The sequence below is a fragment of the Drosophila persimilis genome, unplaced genomic scaffold, assembly GCF_003286085.1.
Source record: "Drosophila persimilis strain 14011-0111.01,24,50 unplaced genomic scaffold, DperRS2 tig00000780-arrow-arrow-pilon, whole genome shotgun sequence".
NCBI classification, from domain to species: domain Eukaryota; kingdom Metazoa; phylum Arthropoda; class Insecta; order Diptera; family Drosophilidae; genus Drosophila; species Drosophila persimilis.
Window position 1 is genome coordinate 146,868 of NW_020825353.1, and position 16,532 is coordinate 163,399.

The 16,532-nt window shown below is 39.2% G+C and overlaps 1 protein-coding gene across 3 annotated transcripts; it reads right to left on the reverse strand.

The window, feature by feature from the left end:
* Positions 1-7,757: 7,757 nt before the first annotated feature.
* Positions 7,758-16,334, reverse strand: LOC6602269 (tetratricopeptide repeat protein 36 homolog). 3 transcript variants are annotated; one of them, XM_002027282.2, is made up of 3 exons: positions 15,993-16,334; positions 7,923-8,098; positions 7,758-7,857 (listed from the first exon to the last, which is right to left on the reverse strand). In XM_002027282.2, the coding sequence occupies exons 1-3, from the start codon at positions 16,300-16,302 to the stop codon at positions 7,786-7,788; spliced, it is 558 nt and encodes a 185-aa protein (XP_002027318.2). In that variant the 5' UTR covers positions 16,303-16,334; the 3' UTR covers positions 7,758-7,785. The 3 variants fall into 3 exon arrangements, with proteins under 3 accessions (XP_002027318.2, XP_026848509.1, XP_026848508.1); XM_026992708.1 differs by lacking the exons at positions 7,758-7,857; positions 7,923-8,098 and adding an exon at positions 13,131-13,182; XM_026992707.1 differs by lacking the exons at positions 7,758-7,857; positions 7,923-8,098 and adding an exon at positions 14,962-15,911.
* Positions 16,335-16,532: the final 198 nt, after the last annotated feature.

Consider the following 16,532-nt stretch of genomic DNA (forward strand, 5'->3'; position numbering starts at 1 on the left):
CCACTGTCTATTAAAGTCATAGATTTTCGGATATAAATAAAATTGAATTTTCAAAACATATCGTTTTGATTAAATGTACCTACATATGAACATATATGTACATATGGATGTGTGTATAGCTGACAATTTTCCAAAATCTTTTTGAGACCCTTCCAGTCTTCGTAAGGTATCACGTGATATCTCGTATCTCGTTTTAGGAATGTAAACTGCAGAAATAAAAAAAAAATTTAATAGATTTGCATTTCTTTGCTTTTTTTTACACACGCAGTTCATTGAAATAGTTGTGAAATATTAAAAAAAGATGAAAAAGCATATTGCTAGATCGAGAAGAGAAATCAATGCAAAACATATACCAAGATTGGGAATAGTTGGATGAAATGCCACCGATACGAATCGAGGTCGTGAGCGTAAATCAATAGATAGAGGATAGACGTACATACATATGTAGGTATTGTGCAGTCAAGATCAAGCCGTTAGCCGTTAATAGTTACCCAGGAAGGTAGCCAAAACGGTGGCGAAACATAATGCGGTCGGACGAGAGCGAAGGAGTTTGATTTGGTGCCAAGCCCAGCACACAACCGAAATTCCACCAAGCTACATTATGGTATGGACATGTTTTTCATATATATATTGGTGTCAGTCCTATTCAAATGATTCATGGACAAAAGCGAACATGCGGAAATATGCAAGAGTACACTGCTACCATATGACATCCAAGATGATCCCAAAAAAACACCAGTAAACGCGCCAAGGCCCGGTTTGCCTTTAAGAAGATCGACGTAGTGCTATGGCCAGCGCAGTCTCCAGATCTACATCCAATCTAAAACTTGTGGGGAGATGTTAGAAGAATGGTAGACAGAGCAAATTCTTCAAGTGAAGCTCGTCCTCATTTTGTCAAGTGCCAGGCCGGTGCCAGGCTGCATTGAATTAAAAACGGATTCTCAACTAAATATTGAGCCATAATTAACCTAATGAACATATGTATGCACAATGAAGATAAGTTGAAGTTTCTTTAGTTTTTTTTCCAATTTAAAGCAGCTCCATTCATGTGTATTTGTGTAAATACAAATCGTGAAAAATAAGAAGAAGAGATACGACTCTAAGAGAGTGTTGAAAGTGTTGAGGTACGGCACTACTATTTCATTGAACACAATTTTATAAATCAGTAATCAGTAAGAATGTACACTAGATCTCCAGAGAATTTGCAAAACTAGCCCACGTTCCAGAGGTTTCCCTACTTGGAGTACAGCAGAAATCCTGCGGACTTTTTTGTTCTTGTTCAGCCTCTTCCCACTCGAACCCATCCAAGCCCCTGCCCGATCTCAACTGATTTATCGGACTATCTGCCGACATCATGGCAAAGCACCGAGAGACCATTTAAGCATCTTCCTATTTGTCTCACAGTGGGTGCTAGGCCGGCCTGTTCCAGGCCCAACTGGAACATTCCTTCCAACAAATCAGACGGAAATCTGTAATAAATGTATTACTATGTGGCCGGGCCATGTGGATTATAATTGTCTGGGCCACAAATGGGGGCCAAAACGATGCCAACTGCGAGGCGACAGCCAGCAGCCGGTGCTGGCTACTGGTTATGAGCACGACCAGGAGGAGCGCCTGGGCTGCTGCTGTGCGGAGGTGGAGGTGGAGCTGGAGCTGAAGCTGGAGTGCCAGTGCTCCTCCCGGGCGGGGAGACGTCGTCGGTTCATATCGTGCAGATTGTTGGCAATTATTAAAATGATAATTGCACAAATCTGGCTATCAATTGACGACCATCGAAGACCTTAGGCCAACAAACAGCAACCAAAACGAGCGAAAGCCGCGGCACAGGAACAACACAGAGCGGGCTCTGGCCCAAACGCATGCGCAGCGATCCAGCCAGCGGGTTCCCAACTGCAACTCCAACTCCAACTCCGACTCCAGACCAGACCAGACCAGGCCCAGCTCTTTCTTGGCCTGGCTCTCTTATCATGCGGCGTTGGCGCGCTGTGCAGCTTTTCGCCAACGTTGACAATTTGGTATTAATTTAAGACAACAGCAGCGACTACCACAGCGGCTGCTGCGCTACAGACCTGGCTCAGACCCAGCCGGGGCCAACCAGCCGACCGGCCAACCGGCCAACAGACAGTTGGCCACTTGGGCTGCCGCAGCAAGAGCAGAAGCAAACGAAACAAAAGACGGACATTTACATGCTGCCAACGAGGCTAACAATGAAATCTGCGTAGTTTGTTTAGGCCCACAGAATAGGCGGTGGGAGAGCGGAGAGTAGGCCAGGTCAGTCAGACGGATAGTGTGGCCAGGTGGCAGTACGATTTAGGAGCAAATAATTGAGATAAACTTAAGTTTCTTATGATTCAAAGGTACTACAAGCATATTTGTAGGCACAATCATTTCTGGAAATTTGCTCTACATCCTTTACGTCCTGGTATAAATCAGAGCTACAGTGTGTTATATGTGAAGTCCTCACTCCTATGCTATGAAAGCACATCCCCGCAAAGACTTGGTCACACTGGGCAGGCTCGCTCTGCTTTGTTTTCCGTTTGCCAAGTTGCTGCTTGCCAAAGTTGTGTCCCTCCATTGCGTCTGCGCACAATTATAAAACAAAATTGATAAAATTATTGTGCCTGCTGCTGCTGGTCGTTGCTGGCTCTCTCTTCTGGCCGGAGGAGCCACGATGGGCGATTAGCCCAAAGCCAAAAGGTTGCAGTGTGCCCCAACTGACCAACCAAATTGTTTGGCTGTCCGGACTACAGAGCTTCCCCTGGAAGGGAAAGGCAAGGAATAGCCCCCTTTCGCATGATGAAAATCAGCGACTATGCAACCGGAATGAGGCGAATCTATGGTAATATGCCCCGGACTGGGGCTGGGGCCAGTTCTAGCCCCAGCAGCGGCTAGGTGGCTAAATGAAATTTATTTCAATTTCATTTGATATTAATTGCAAATGGCCTTAAGATTGAATTCCAATGGGCTACCTTATTTGGTGACGGAGTGGAGGCCTTACAAATCGGGCCAGCGACTTCTCACTCGAAGACTCGACCCCTTGGCTATGTTCGGGGCTTGTTAGGATTGTGTTTTGGGCTGTGCCCTGCCCCGGCCCCGGCCCCTGCCCCTGCCACTGCCCCTGCCACAGCTGGCTCCCTGCAAAGACTGGCGCCACGACAACAATTTTGGGCTACAAATAAGGCACCGACTTGGGGTCTCGCCCGCACAAATCTCTGACAGTTGAACGCCGTTTGTCGTTTGTCGTAATTAGCAGCAAAATGGTTAACTAACCTTTTCATCTCCCCTGCAGTCCCCTGCAGTCCCCTGCCCTGCCTTGCCCTGCCGCTGTTCGAAACTATTTTGACCATTTTTGGAAGCGCTGTGCGAAAGTTCAAGAGGAGCAGAGAAGGAAGAGTAGGGACAGTAGGGACAGTGGGGAATATATGTAGTAGGGACAGGAACTTTCGAAATGGCAACCCACACGCTGACACAATTAAGCCAAACACATGTCGTCTCTGGCGGAGATAAGCCATTTATTAACTTTTCACAAGACCTCCAAATGATGCCATAATCTCCGCTTACGGTTAGACATATGAGAGGGAAGCCGAGCTATCTGCAGGCCGAAAGATGCACAAAGATAGAATGGGAGAAGAATCTGCCAAAGGTAGTGCAGAAGATTCAATACTCTACTGGAAGGCAAGGAAGGGGAAGAGATAGATGATTGTTGGATGATTTTAAAGAAAGTATTGATGGGAAATATTTCATATTCAAACTAAGATCTTTCCTCTTTCAAAGGCTATATTATTGGCGATGGTTTTCTGTGTCTTGAGAAGTCCCTGATCTTTCTTCAGTTCTTCGGTTTTGAGCTTACTTTAGGGAACTCCTCTGGAGAAACTCCCTTGGATATTTGCCATGACTTAGTTGTAATACCCTCATTGGGGACATTAATTTACTGCTCCAACTGCGGCGGCTACTGTTCCGCTTGGGGGACCGGGACCTCCAACGAGCGCCGCTTGACAAGAAGCCAGGCAGCCAACAAAGCCAAAGGAAACTGGCTAAAGCTAAAGCTGGGTCTGAGGCTGGGGCTGAAGCCCAGCCAACAATTGAACTGCAATAAAACAATTTACCCAAAATAGCGTTCGGCCCAAGAGCAATCTGCTGGTTAGCCCAGCATCAGCATCAGGCTGGGACTCGGGACTGCTACTGGGACTGTGACTGTGACTAGGACTTGGACTTGGGCCTGGACCTCGACTGGGCTCTCTGTGCAACATTTATCATTGAAATGTGGCGTGCGGCTTCTACGCAGCCGATCCGGGGACGCTTTGCGGCACCAAAACGAGCCCGAAACTCTTTTGACTTTGGCGGTTCGGTTCGGTTCGGTTGCTTTGCATATGCAGTGCGGACTAGTGCCCGTGCCCGTGCCCCTCTATCCCCACATCACCACATATCCACATCTCCATGGGAGGACGGGAGCAAGGCGATAAACTAGCCCTGGCCAGTCAGTCGCGTAAGTCAAGCAGTCGAATGCCCATAGAAAAATCAATTCGTTGAACTGAACAGATTTCTCTTTATCTGCGCTATTCCACCCGACTGCTGCCTTCCTGTCTTGGCCGTCTTGCCCGTCTTGCCCGTCTTGCCCGTCTTGGCCGTCTCAGCCGTCTTGGCTCTCCTGCTGGACAATTGGCCTGCCCGGGAGTCTAATTTGCATATGTTGTGGTAGCTGCGACAAAGGCTCTCATAATTGCTTGATTTAGCGTCCCATTCATGCTGGCAGCCAAGACGTGGACGGACGCGGCGCCAGTCGCATCTCCGCCTCGTTTTTGCCTGCTGGCTGCTCCCTAGTGTAAATTGTCATCCAACTTTTGCTACGTGTGGAGCTCTGGGCTGTGGTTGTGGTTGTGGCCGCTGGCTGCTGGCTGCTGGCTACTGGCTGTGGTTCTGGCTGTGGTTCCTCTATGCGCGGGTGTCTCTCGGATGTGTGTCCCCGTTGTGTGTCGTGTAAATTGCCAAGCAATTCATAAATGTCAACGCGTCTTGTATGAGAGATGGACACCGACTCCTCGTGGCAGGGGCAGGGCGGCGTAGGGTAGATTTATGTGTTTACCTATGGAGTGTGCGGCAATAATTAGACGAGGTTCAAGGGGGACAACGCCAGACACGAGATACAGGTACCAGCTTCTGACATAACAGCAAAGAGTACTCCAAAGCAGTGCTTCAAATGGGACACTATTTCTGCTCTTACACTGATAGAAAGCAATGATCCTGTAAAGGCAAACGCAAAAAAAATAAACCACTCATGTGTTTTACTCTTTCAATTAGAATAATATTAATGCTTATCCTTATTCCTCTCTCGTTTCTGCTGGAATGCTCCCCGTTACTGATCCCTGGTCTCTGCTTTTTCCCATTGAGCACTATTTTTAAGGAGGCTATCCCTTCGTCCCATCCTGTTGATATCGGACTGTCCTCGTCTCAGCGTCTGATCAAAATATTTGCATAACCAAAAGCCTGAATTACAGTTTAAGCAAAAACCTCAACCAAAAAGAAAAAAAAAATATACAAATTCTAAAGGTGAAGGAGGCAGCATTCAAAAGCCAGAGCCTGAGACAGAGTTCGGGGCTGCGTCATGTGTTGGTCAAGCAGCGCTGAGAGACACACCGAAAACAGGAACCCAACAACGACGACAGCCGGCACGCGCCCCGAACCGAACCCCCGATCGGAGAGGGCCAGGTACAAGGAAGGCCAAAAAGAAACAGGAAAAAAAAGAGCAACAGCCAGAGCCAGAGCCAGAGCCAGAGTCGGAGTCAAAGCCAGAGCAAAGGGCGAAAACAAAAGGATCTGGAAAAGCAGAACAACCAAAAAAATATGCAACTGTTGAGCGATCGCACGGGTGAATAACCCAGAAAGAGTGAGAGAGAGGGGGGGGGAGCCTCTCTGGAGAATCTCACTCTAGGCCTGGCCCGAAAGTGAAGCTTAGTTTATAATTTTGGCAGGAAGAAAGCTGCTGTTCTGTTGAAGTTTGAAGATTTTATCGTATCTAATATCTGGGCCTGGTTCTCGATCAAATTACAGTTCCGGTCAAGATTGAGCATTTGGTTCCGCTTTTGTGTGTTCGGGGATGCGGATGAGGATGAGGATGAGAATGGTGCTGTTGATGAAGATGAGGTTGGGGATGGGGATGGGGATGGGGATGGGAAGGGGGGGATTCTGGCAGCCTAACCGTTAACCTTTGGTTAATGATTTGCTTGCTGCCTTTGGTTGCTGGCCTGCCTGCGCTTCAAGTGCAACATATGGCATTCTGAGCCCCCCCCACTCTCTACCGTTCCCTTGCTGTGGCTTCAGCACAACTGACGCAGGATACGCAGGATCCCATCGCCTCTACCTACGAGCGCAGCTCGGAGTTTTCGTGTCGGCCGGCCGGCCGGCTTACTTCCTATCCTGCACACGGGCCTGGCAATCCTCATTGCTCCACGAATACTCGTATGTAAAAAGATCAATCAAATATTGGGTTCCTTCCCTTCGTTGAGTTGCCCTCACCCCTGTGTCCGCCTAGGAGGGATTGTATCTAGATGCCCACTTGACTCCTGCATTTTTTACCGCGATACCATAGGTGCCTGTGCCCAGGGTATGTTGGGGTATGATGAAACATACCCAGCATACCCAGCAAGTCAAGGTCGAGAAAGTGTGATTTCTAGATGGAAAATTAGAAGCTGTTCTACTGGCTGGAATCGATTACCGGGATATAGTTGTGTTCTTTTCGTCAGAGAGCTCTCTGGCCTGGCTTACAGGTCCTCAATGAGTCGTGGTCTTTCTGAGGCGACTCCTTGTATTTTTTCTACCACATTTTTTTGTTTTTTTTTTCCTGACTTGCAACGCCGTCGCCGCAGTTGCTGCTGCTGCCGGTGCCGGTGCTACTGCCGCTGCTGCTGTGCACCTGCTCCAGGGGCATAGGACGCGCGTCTTTTGACCGCAATCGTTGCCAGAGAGCTCAGAGAGCAGAAAAAAATAAAACCAAATACCGCTCTTACTTACAAGCGAACAGAAGGCAGGCCTAAATCGTTGACCAAGTCGCTTAACCGTTAAGCTTGGCGCGCTTACATAGGGGAGAGAATCCGAAGATCCCCAGAGACCCCTCTCCTCTCCTCGGGCTGGCTGGGTAAGGCAAGGGCAGAGCTGATCCTGCCAAGCGTGTGCCAAGGCAGCGAAACCGCAGCCCGCTTTACACAAATCCCAATGTTTAAGCCAAAGCCAAAGCCAATCCGAATCAGACTCGAGCTCGAGCTCGAACTCGAACTCGGGGCTCGGATCGCTTCGTCCTGGCCCAAAACCACTTTCGTTTATTTTAATTTGCCTTGCGGTCGTCGTCAACGCAGGGAGGCATGGAGGCAGGGGAGCAGGGAGGCAGAGCCTGCTGCAATCTGACAAGAGCCTGCTGCATTTAATAACTGTTTTCGTTTTTGCCGCCGCTCGTTTTTATTACTCGTATCTCCCCTCCCACTCGCCCCCTCTTAGCATGTAATGTGTGTGTGTGTGTGTGTGTGTGCTGGCCCCCGAGTGCTCACGACCTGGCCTGGACCTGGCCCAGGTCCCGTTCTCGTTTTTTCTGCCGCTGCTGCTGCCGCTGCTTGTGGTGCACCGTGCACGTGCCACTTTTTGCAGCTTGCCCCATGATGGGGCCATCAGTCGATCGACTGCTTATCGCACCAAACAACGCGTCTCGGACTTAATTAATTTTTATTTATGCTAACGAGCCCTTGACTTTTAGTTAAATCAGAGTCTAGGGTGCCTGGATAGGGTCCTCGTCCTCCACTACTGCAGCTGATCGAAGGCCTTCCGCAGCATTTGGTTGCAGAGCGCCGCGAACGGATTGATTTCCACGAGCTGGCAACCACAGAATGGAAATCAGTTAATACATAGACGGGGCATTCTTCACTGATCATTCATACCTGCTCCCTTGCAAATTTACTTCCCAGTTGTGCGGCTGCCTCGAAGTCGGATCGTGCCGCATCCAGATTATCCAATTTTCTGTATAGAACTCCTCGCTGGCAATGGGCATGGCACTTGGTGCGGCTCTGTTGATCGCTGGCCATTTCCAAAGCCTTGTTAAGGTCATCAAGCGCCTCTGAAAATAACCAAATTTTTTAGAAATCGATCGGCAGCGTTGTGAGAAGTGGCAAGGGCTGCGGCTCTACCTTTCTAACAGGTACTCGGTCAAAATGAGTATAGGAGTATATTAGATTAGTGGTGAAAATGGATGTGTGTGGATGTATCTTCTAGACGACAAATTCTGAACCAGATCGTATCATTATTATAGCCAGAATGAAGAAAACAATTTCATTTTCTCTCGCTCTGTTTCTCCCTAACACACACGTTTCATACGTTGGCTTGGCATATCGCAAAAAGGGAGCGCCTAGATCTCAAAGACTATAAAAGCTAGAGTAACCAAATTTGGTATCCACACTCCTGTGATATCGAACCTGCACAAGTGTATTTTAAAAACTCGCCTCACCCACTTCCGCCCGCGCAATGGACGAAAATGTGTGGCATCCACAAATCTCAGAGCCTATTAATGCTAGAGCAACAAAATTTGGTATCCACACTGTTAGATCTCACTGTTACATGTGTATTTCAAAATTTCGCTCCGCCCCCTTCCGCAACCACAAAGAACAAAAATCCGTGGCACCTACAATATTAAATATATTATAAATATATAAATATATATTATTAAAGAATTCTAAAAACGCACAACCATAGAGAATGACCATATCAACCAGATTGCCTTATCTGGATCACAGCGGATCATTTTTATAGCCAAAAGAAACAAATCAATTTCACTACGAACTGCCCGACGACACGTTAAGGCACGTTTTCTGTCTCTCCCGCACGCACTCTTTGTCACAACGTTCCCCCTCGTCTTTTTTAGTTTTATTTTAAGCAAAAAAAAAAACAAATCTAAAATTAATAATTATACAATAAGAATCCAAAATAGCAATTACACATTCAAAATGAAAAATAATAAATATACAATAAATAATAATTATACAATAAAAATTAAAAATAATAATTATTTAAAAATAAAAATCAAAAATAATAATTATTCAATAAAAATCAAGAATAACAATAATAATAATAGTTATTCAATAAAAATCAAGAATAACAATTATAATAATAGTTATTGAATAAAAATCAAGAATAACAATTATAATAATAGTTATTGAATAAAAATCAAGAATAACAATTATAATAATAGTTATTCTATAAAAATCAAGAATAACAATTATAATAATAGTTATTGAATAAAAATCAAGAATAACACTTATAATAATAGTTATTGAATAAAAATCAAGAATAACAATTATAATAATAGTTATTCTATAAAAATCAAGAATAACTATTATAATAATAGTTATTGAATAAAAATCAGGAATAACAATTATAATAATAGTTATTCAATAAAAATCAAGAATAACAATTATAATAATAGTTATGGAATAAAAATCAAGAATAACAATTATAATAACAGTTATAGAATAAAAATCAAGAATAACAATTATAATAATAGTTATTCTATAAAAATCAAGAATAACAATTATAATAATAGTTATTGAATAAAAATCAAGAATAACAATTATAATTATTGAATAAAAATTAAGAATAACAATTATAATAATAGTTATTGAATAAAAATCAAGAATAACAATTATAATAATAGTTATTGAATAAAAATCAAGAATAACAATTATAATAATAGTTATGGAATAAAAATCAAGAATAACAATTATAATAATAGTAATGGAATAAAAATCAAGAATAACAATTATAATAATAGTTATGGAATAAAAATCAAGAATAACAATTATAATAATAGTTATGGAATAAAAATCAAGAATAACAATTATAATAATAGTTATTGAATAAAAATCAAGAATAACAATTATAATAATAGTTATTGAATAAAAATCAAGAATAACAATTATAATAATAGTTATGGAATAAAAATCAAGAATAACAATTATAATAATAGTTATTCAATAAAAATCAGGAATAACAATTATAATAATAGATATTGAATAAAAATCAAGAATAACAATTATAATAATAGTTATGGAATAAAAATCAAGAATAACAATTATAATAATAGTTATTCTATAAAAATCAAGAATAACAATTATAATAATAGTTATTGAATAAAAATCAAGAATAACAATTATAATTATTGAATAAAAATTAAGAATAACAATTATAATAATAGTTATTGAATAAAAATCAAGAATAACAATTATAATAATAGTTATTGAATAAAAATCAAGAATAACAATTATAATAATAGTTATGGAATAAAAATCAAGAATAACAATTATAATAATAGTAATGGAATAAAAATCAAGAATAACAATTATAATAATAGTTATGGAATAAAAATCAAGAATAACAATTATAATAATAGTTATGGAATAAAAATCAAGAATAACAATTATAATAATAGTTATTGAATAAAAATCAAGAATAACAATTATAATAATAGTTATTGAATAAAAATCAAGAATAACAATTATAATAATAGTTATGGAATAAAAATCAAGAATAACAATTATAATAATAGTTATTCAATAAAAATCAGGAATAACAATTATAATAATAGATATTGAATAAAAATCAAGAATAACAATTATAATAATAGTTATGGAATAAAAATCAAGAATAACAATTATAATAATAGTTATTGAATAAAAATCAAGAATAACAATTATAATAATAGTTATGGATAAAAATCAAGAATAACAATTATAATAATAGTTATGGAATAAAAATCAAGAATAACAATTATAATAATAGTTATTGAATAAAAATCAAGAATAACAATTATAATAATAGTTATTGAATAAAAATCAAGAATAACAATTATAATAATAGTTATGGAATAAAAATCAAGAATAACAATTATAATAATAGTTATTGAATAAAAATCAAGAATAACAATTATAATAATAGTTATGGAATAAAAATCAAGAATAACAATTATAATAATAGTTATGGAATAAAAATCAAGAATAACAATTATAATAATAGTTATGGAATAAAAATCAAGAATAACAATTATAATAATAGTTATGGAATAAAAATCAAGAATAACAATTATAATAATAGTTATGGAATAAAAATCAAGAATAACAATTATAATAATAGTTATTGAATAAAAATCAAGAATAACAATTATAATAATAGTTATGGAATAAAAATCAAAAATAACAATTATAATAATAGTTATTGAGTAAAAATCAAGAATAACAATTATAATAAAAGTTATGGAATAAAAATCAAGAATAACAATTATAATAATAGTTATTGAATAAAAATCAAGAATAACAATTATAATAATAGTTATGGATAAAAATCAAGAATAACAATTATAATAATAGTTATTCTATAAAAATCAAGAATAACAATTATAATAATAGTTATTCAATAAAAATCAAGAATAACAATTATAATAATAGTTATTGAATAAAAATCAAGAATAACAATTATAATAATAGTTATTCAATAAAAATCAGGAATAACAATTATAATAATAGTTATTCAATAAAAATCAAGAATAACAATTATAATAATAGTTATGGAATAAAAATCAAGAATAACAATTATAATAATAGTTATTCAATAAAAATCAAGAATAACAATTATAATAATAGTTATGGAATAAAAATCAAGAATAACAATTATAATAATAGTTATTGAATAAAAATCAAGAATAACAATTATAATAATAGTTATGGAATAAAAATCAAGAATAACAATTATAATAATAGTTATGGAATAAAAATCAAGAATAACAATTATAATAATAGTTATTCAATAAAAATCAAGAATAACAATTATAATAATAGTTATGGAATAAAAATCAAGAATAACAATTATAATAATAGTTATTGAATAAAAATCAAGAATAACAATTATAATAATAGTTATGGAATAAAAATCAAGAATAACAATTATAATAATAGTTATTGAATAAAAATCAAGAATAACAATTATAATAATAGTTATGGAATAAAAATCAAGAATAACAATTATAATAATAGTTATGGAATAAAAATCAAGAATAACAATTATAATAATAGTTATGGAATAAAAATCAAGAATAACAATTATAATAATAGTTATTGAATAAAAATCAAAAATAACAATTATAATAATAGTTATTGAGTAAAAATCAAGAATAACCATTATAATAATAGTTATGGAATAAAAATCAAGAATAACAATTATAATAATAGTTATTGAATAAAAATCAAGAATAACAATTATAATAATAGTTATTGAATAAAAATTATTATAATTATTATAATTATTATTCTTGATTTTTATTATTTTTGATTTGTATTTTTTTGCTCAATATAAATGCCTAAAATGGCTTAAAACGGTGGAGGAGGCATACTTTTAGGGATACCACATTAAAAGTAAGCGCGCCCTGAACTTCACCGCGGCAAGGTAGTGTAGAAAGAAGCACAAACAAAAAAAGTGTATTTAATAATTTTTTAAAAGCTAAGCATTGAAAAACAATTAAAAAAGATACCATGTCCGACTGTCAAATAGTTTAAGCGCGCAAAAAAGTTTGATGATTCGAGGATTTTTAGGTATTCTAATGTTTATCCCCTTTCCACCTAAGCACCTTTCTTATTCGAATTTTGAAACATTTTATCAGAATTTTTTTTATCCGCATCTGTCTCTCTCTCTCTCACGCTTCTCACAACACCAACCTGACAGGGTGCGCACATAGCATGATTAAGAGAGAGAGGGAGAATGAGAAGCCACCGCAAATGTACTTATTCTGGCTATAATAATGTTCCGACCTGATCCCGATTGGGCAGTCCAGTAGATATGGTTATTCAGTACGATTCTGTAAGCCTAAATCGGTTCTAAAAACTGATTTTCGGTTTCCTCGTATCTCCAAAATTGTGGATGCCAAAGATTTTGAGAACTAGGGGTCAAAAAAAGACGGATAGACGAAATTCTATATTTGTAGATACATATATCGATTAGGCTATCGATTGGGCGTTAAACACACCCACATCCACCACAAAACTAATATATCCCTAAACTCTAAGAGTAAACTAACAATTTCAAACCTTTCAGTCCCAAATAGATTTTTGAGGCAGCATTTTACATGAACAAATAATTGTATCCGATAAATGGATCAGCTTCCTAAAAGATTATCAAATTTTTAAAAGTTTAGTTCTGTTCTATGAGTAAAAAAAAAAATTATTTTAGCCGAAAACTTAAAGAAAAAAAAGTTTTCTGTATGCTGGCATTACTTCTACATCCAAAATATGCTATTGCCTGCTCAGATAAAAACTTTCCAAATTAATGAGCACTTTCATAGTATATTTTTGGGTGTTTATAATTTCATATATGTAGGTATTTATGTATAATATCTCTTCATATGGTATATTAAATAAAAATCATAAATAGTTCATAATGTTATAATGAGAGTTTTTCAAAAATAAAAGTATAATTGAATTTGCTTTGAACCAAGTGGTTCAACCACGATTACCAAAAAATTTCAAATTATATATACATACATACATATGTACATAGGTAGTGATGAAGAAACATGGGCCGCGATATATGTATATAGTAAGTTAAGTTTTCAACATTTATGTTCTGTTAAGTTTTTTTTGGTTTTGCTTACTCACATTTGTACTGTAAACACATACATTTTGTACTCCGCTTATGCCTTATGCCGCACCGAAGCGGTTCTCTCGGTTTTTTCGGTTCTTTATCCCGCCTTGTTCGTCACTGCAGCGCAGCCGCAGCATCGAAGCTGTTCACAAATGTCCCAGTGTTATCTCTTCATCGATGGAGAGCCACTAGTTTACGCTTGCTTACTATCCCAACGCCTTTCTTGTGTTTCATTGATAGAGCGTGATGGGCCGCAAACGTGACTATTTTCTACGGGAATTTTTCAATTTTGAGGTGGAAAGAAATGCGAGTGTGTGCAATATATGCCGGCACGTGATGAAGGGCAGCTATACGACTAACTTGAGACGCCACCTGCTCGCTGAGCATAAATCGCAGTACGACATCGCGGTCAGGGAGTGGAAAAAAAGTGAGCCCGTGAAAAAAACGAAACGAATATCGTTTACCTTCGCCACAACTGAAGTCAAGGAGGCATGCGTTCAGTTAGTAACAACGGGGAGAATGCCGATCGTTGCGCTGGACTCTGAGCCGTTTAAAACGCTGACAAGCCAGATCTTTTCCGGATTGAAGATGATTCCCATAACATCCAGAAATATAATGGAGCATGTGGCGGAAAAATTTGAAATCGTCAAGGCGTCCATTGTGAACGGAATGAAACTGAAATTAGTTTCCCTCAAGCTTGACATCGCATCCGGGCACGGTAGAGGCATTTTGGGAGTGAGTGCCCAGTTCTACGAGGACAAGGCGATTAAGGTAGTCACCCTGGGAGTAATCGAGCTTAACAAAGAGCACACCGGCGCAAGTCTCGGTGCTGAAACTAAGAATATTCTGGAAGAGTTCGGTTTGACGAGAAACCAAATATATTCGGTTACGTCGGACAATGGTCGTGACGTTATAAAGTCTATTGGAATCAAGAACGAAGAATTCGATGGTAGCTGCGATGATGTCGAAGAGGAGCTGAAGCCGCAAGTGAACATCTACTCCATTGCATCGATCAGATGTGCTGCTCACACACTTCAACTGGCAGTTAAAGATTTTCTTAAGACAAATGATACTCTCATCGATAAGGCTCGCAGGCTGGTTAAAGCATTGAGGACTGCCACCTACAGGTATACTATTATTAAACCTTGCAACGAACCCTCTCCTAGTTCTCAAATGTTTTTTAGGGCTTCAATTTCAAATGAAGGCTTGCCTCAGCCCCTTATTGACTCTCCTACGATGTGGACTTCGACCTACGAGATGCTTGAACGCCTTCTTCTGTTGAAGAACTTTTTTGAGAACCACGGTAATGAGCTGCTTACATTTTCTGAGGCAGATTGGACAGAAGTTAAGGTACTGGCCGAAGCATTGGAACCGATCTATTTGGCCAACCAAAAGCTGCAGACGGAGCAGCTATATCTAGGCGATTTTTACAAGATGTGGCTAGATCTCACGTTGACAGTGGCAGCCATGAAAAACCCACACAGTGCGGCATTGCGGGAGGCAATCGGGAAGAGAGAAGAGGCTTTAACATCCAACGAATCGGTCACTTCTGCCATTTATTTGGATCCCAGGATGAGAAGAGTTTTGAGTAAAAATCCAATTAAGCTGATGTGTGCCAGAAATCATTTAACTACAGTTTTTAAAAAAATTCATGGTGTTGCAAAAAGAGTAAGCACGATCTATGACGATTAAAATGCACTTGTAATTTGATAAATATATTCTTCATTGCAGGAAGATCTATCACTAGGAAAAAACTCACATTCGTCAGAGTCCACTGCGCCTGACTTGAAGCTGCCGTCTACAAGCCAGCTTTCGACCGCCTCGCAGAGCACTTGCTCGTCACTCAATGATTTCCTCAATTCCTTTGCTGTGGCTTCAGGCAATGAGGAATCAGACGAGGACGAGGCGCAATACGAAGTACAGCTGGCAATAAACGAGATCAACGACTACTGTCCAAAGCCAATTGATGTCAACCAAAATATTATGAGTTATTGGGAGGAGAAAAAGTTCATATATCCCTGCTTATATCAATTGGCAAAGGTTATTCATTGTGTTCCGGCAACACGAGTCAGCGTCGAAAGGACATTTTCGGCACTGAAACTTGGCCTATCCGACTTGCGACGTCATTTGTCCGAAAATGCAGTCAAACAAATTATTTTTTTAAGACTGAACACATTATAAAGAAATGCAAAACTCCATTTACTATATCACACTCTACCGCGCACTCGGCGAAAGCCCTTCGTTCCCGGGCCCCACTCAACCGAGAAATATAAAAGTGAAACATCAAACAGAGTTTGTTTTTCAAATATATAGGATATGCTTTTTTCGCTTACCACCATCTCGTTTGGCCAGACGTAGGGTCTGCGCTCGATTATTCAGCACCGAAGCTCTTTGGGCTTGGTTCAGGGCCAGCTGGAATACCTTTAAAGCCTCATCGAAACTGCCCTTTTCCGTTAGTAGAACCCCTTGCAGCTCCAGCTCCCTGGAAGATCTCACAGCCTCCGTGTCGGGCTCCACATCTGCCAGCTGCGACTCACACGGCACGGAGACACTCGGCTGCGTGCTGCTCAGCTCCAGGGGATTGAAGATGGACTCCAGCACCTGGTGATCGTGTGAACTGAGCTTGAGATTAACCTGCGGCATTGCTATCTGGCTAACTGCCTATCTGGCGTGGTCTATTGAGTAACTATAAACTGACTAAAGCTAGAATCTGAAATCGAAACACCAACAAGTGGGGGGAATCTTAAGTCGAATGCAAATCAGGCTACCCAACCAGTTCAGGCCCACAGAGAGAGAGAGATAGAGAGAGAGAGCCCCGCTTGAAAAGATCTTGGTTATATAAAAAAAACGTTTTGTTTTTATTTTTCTGGTTT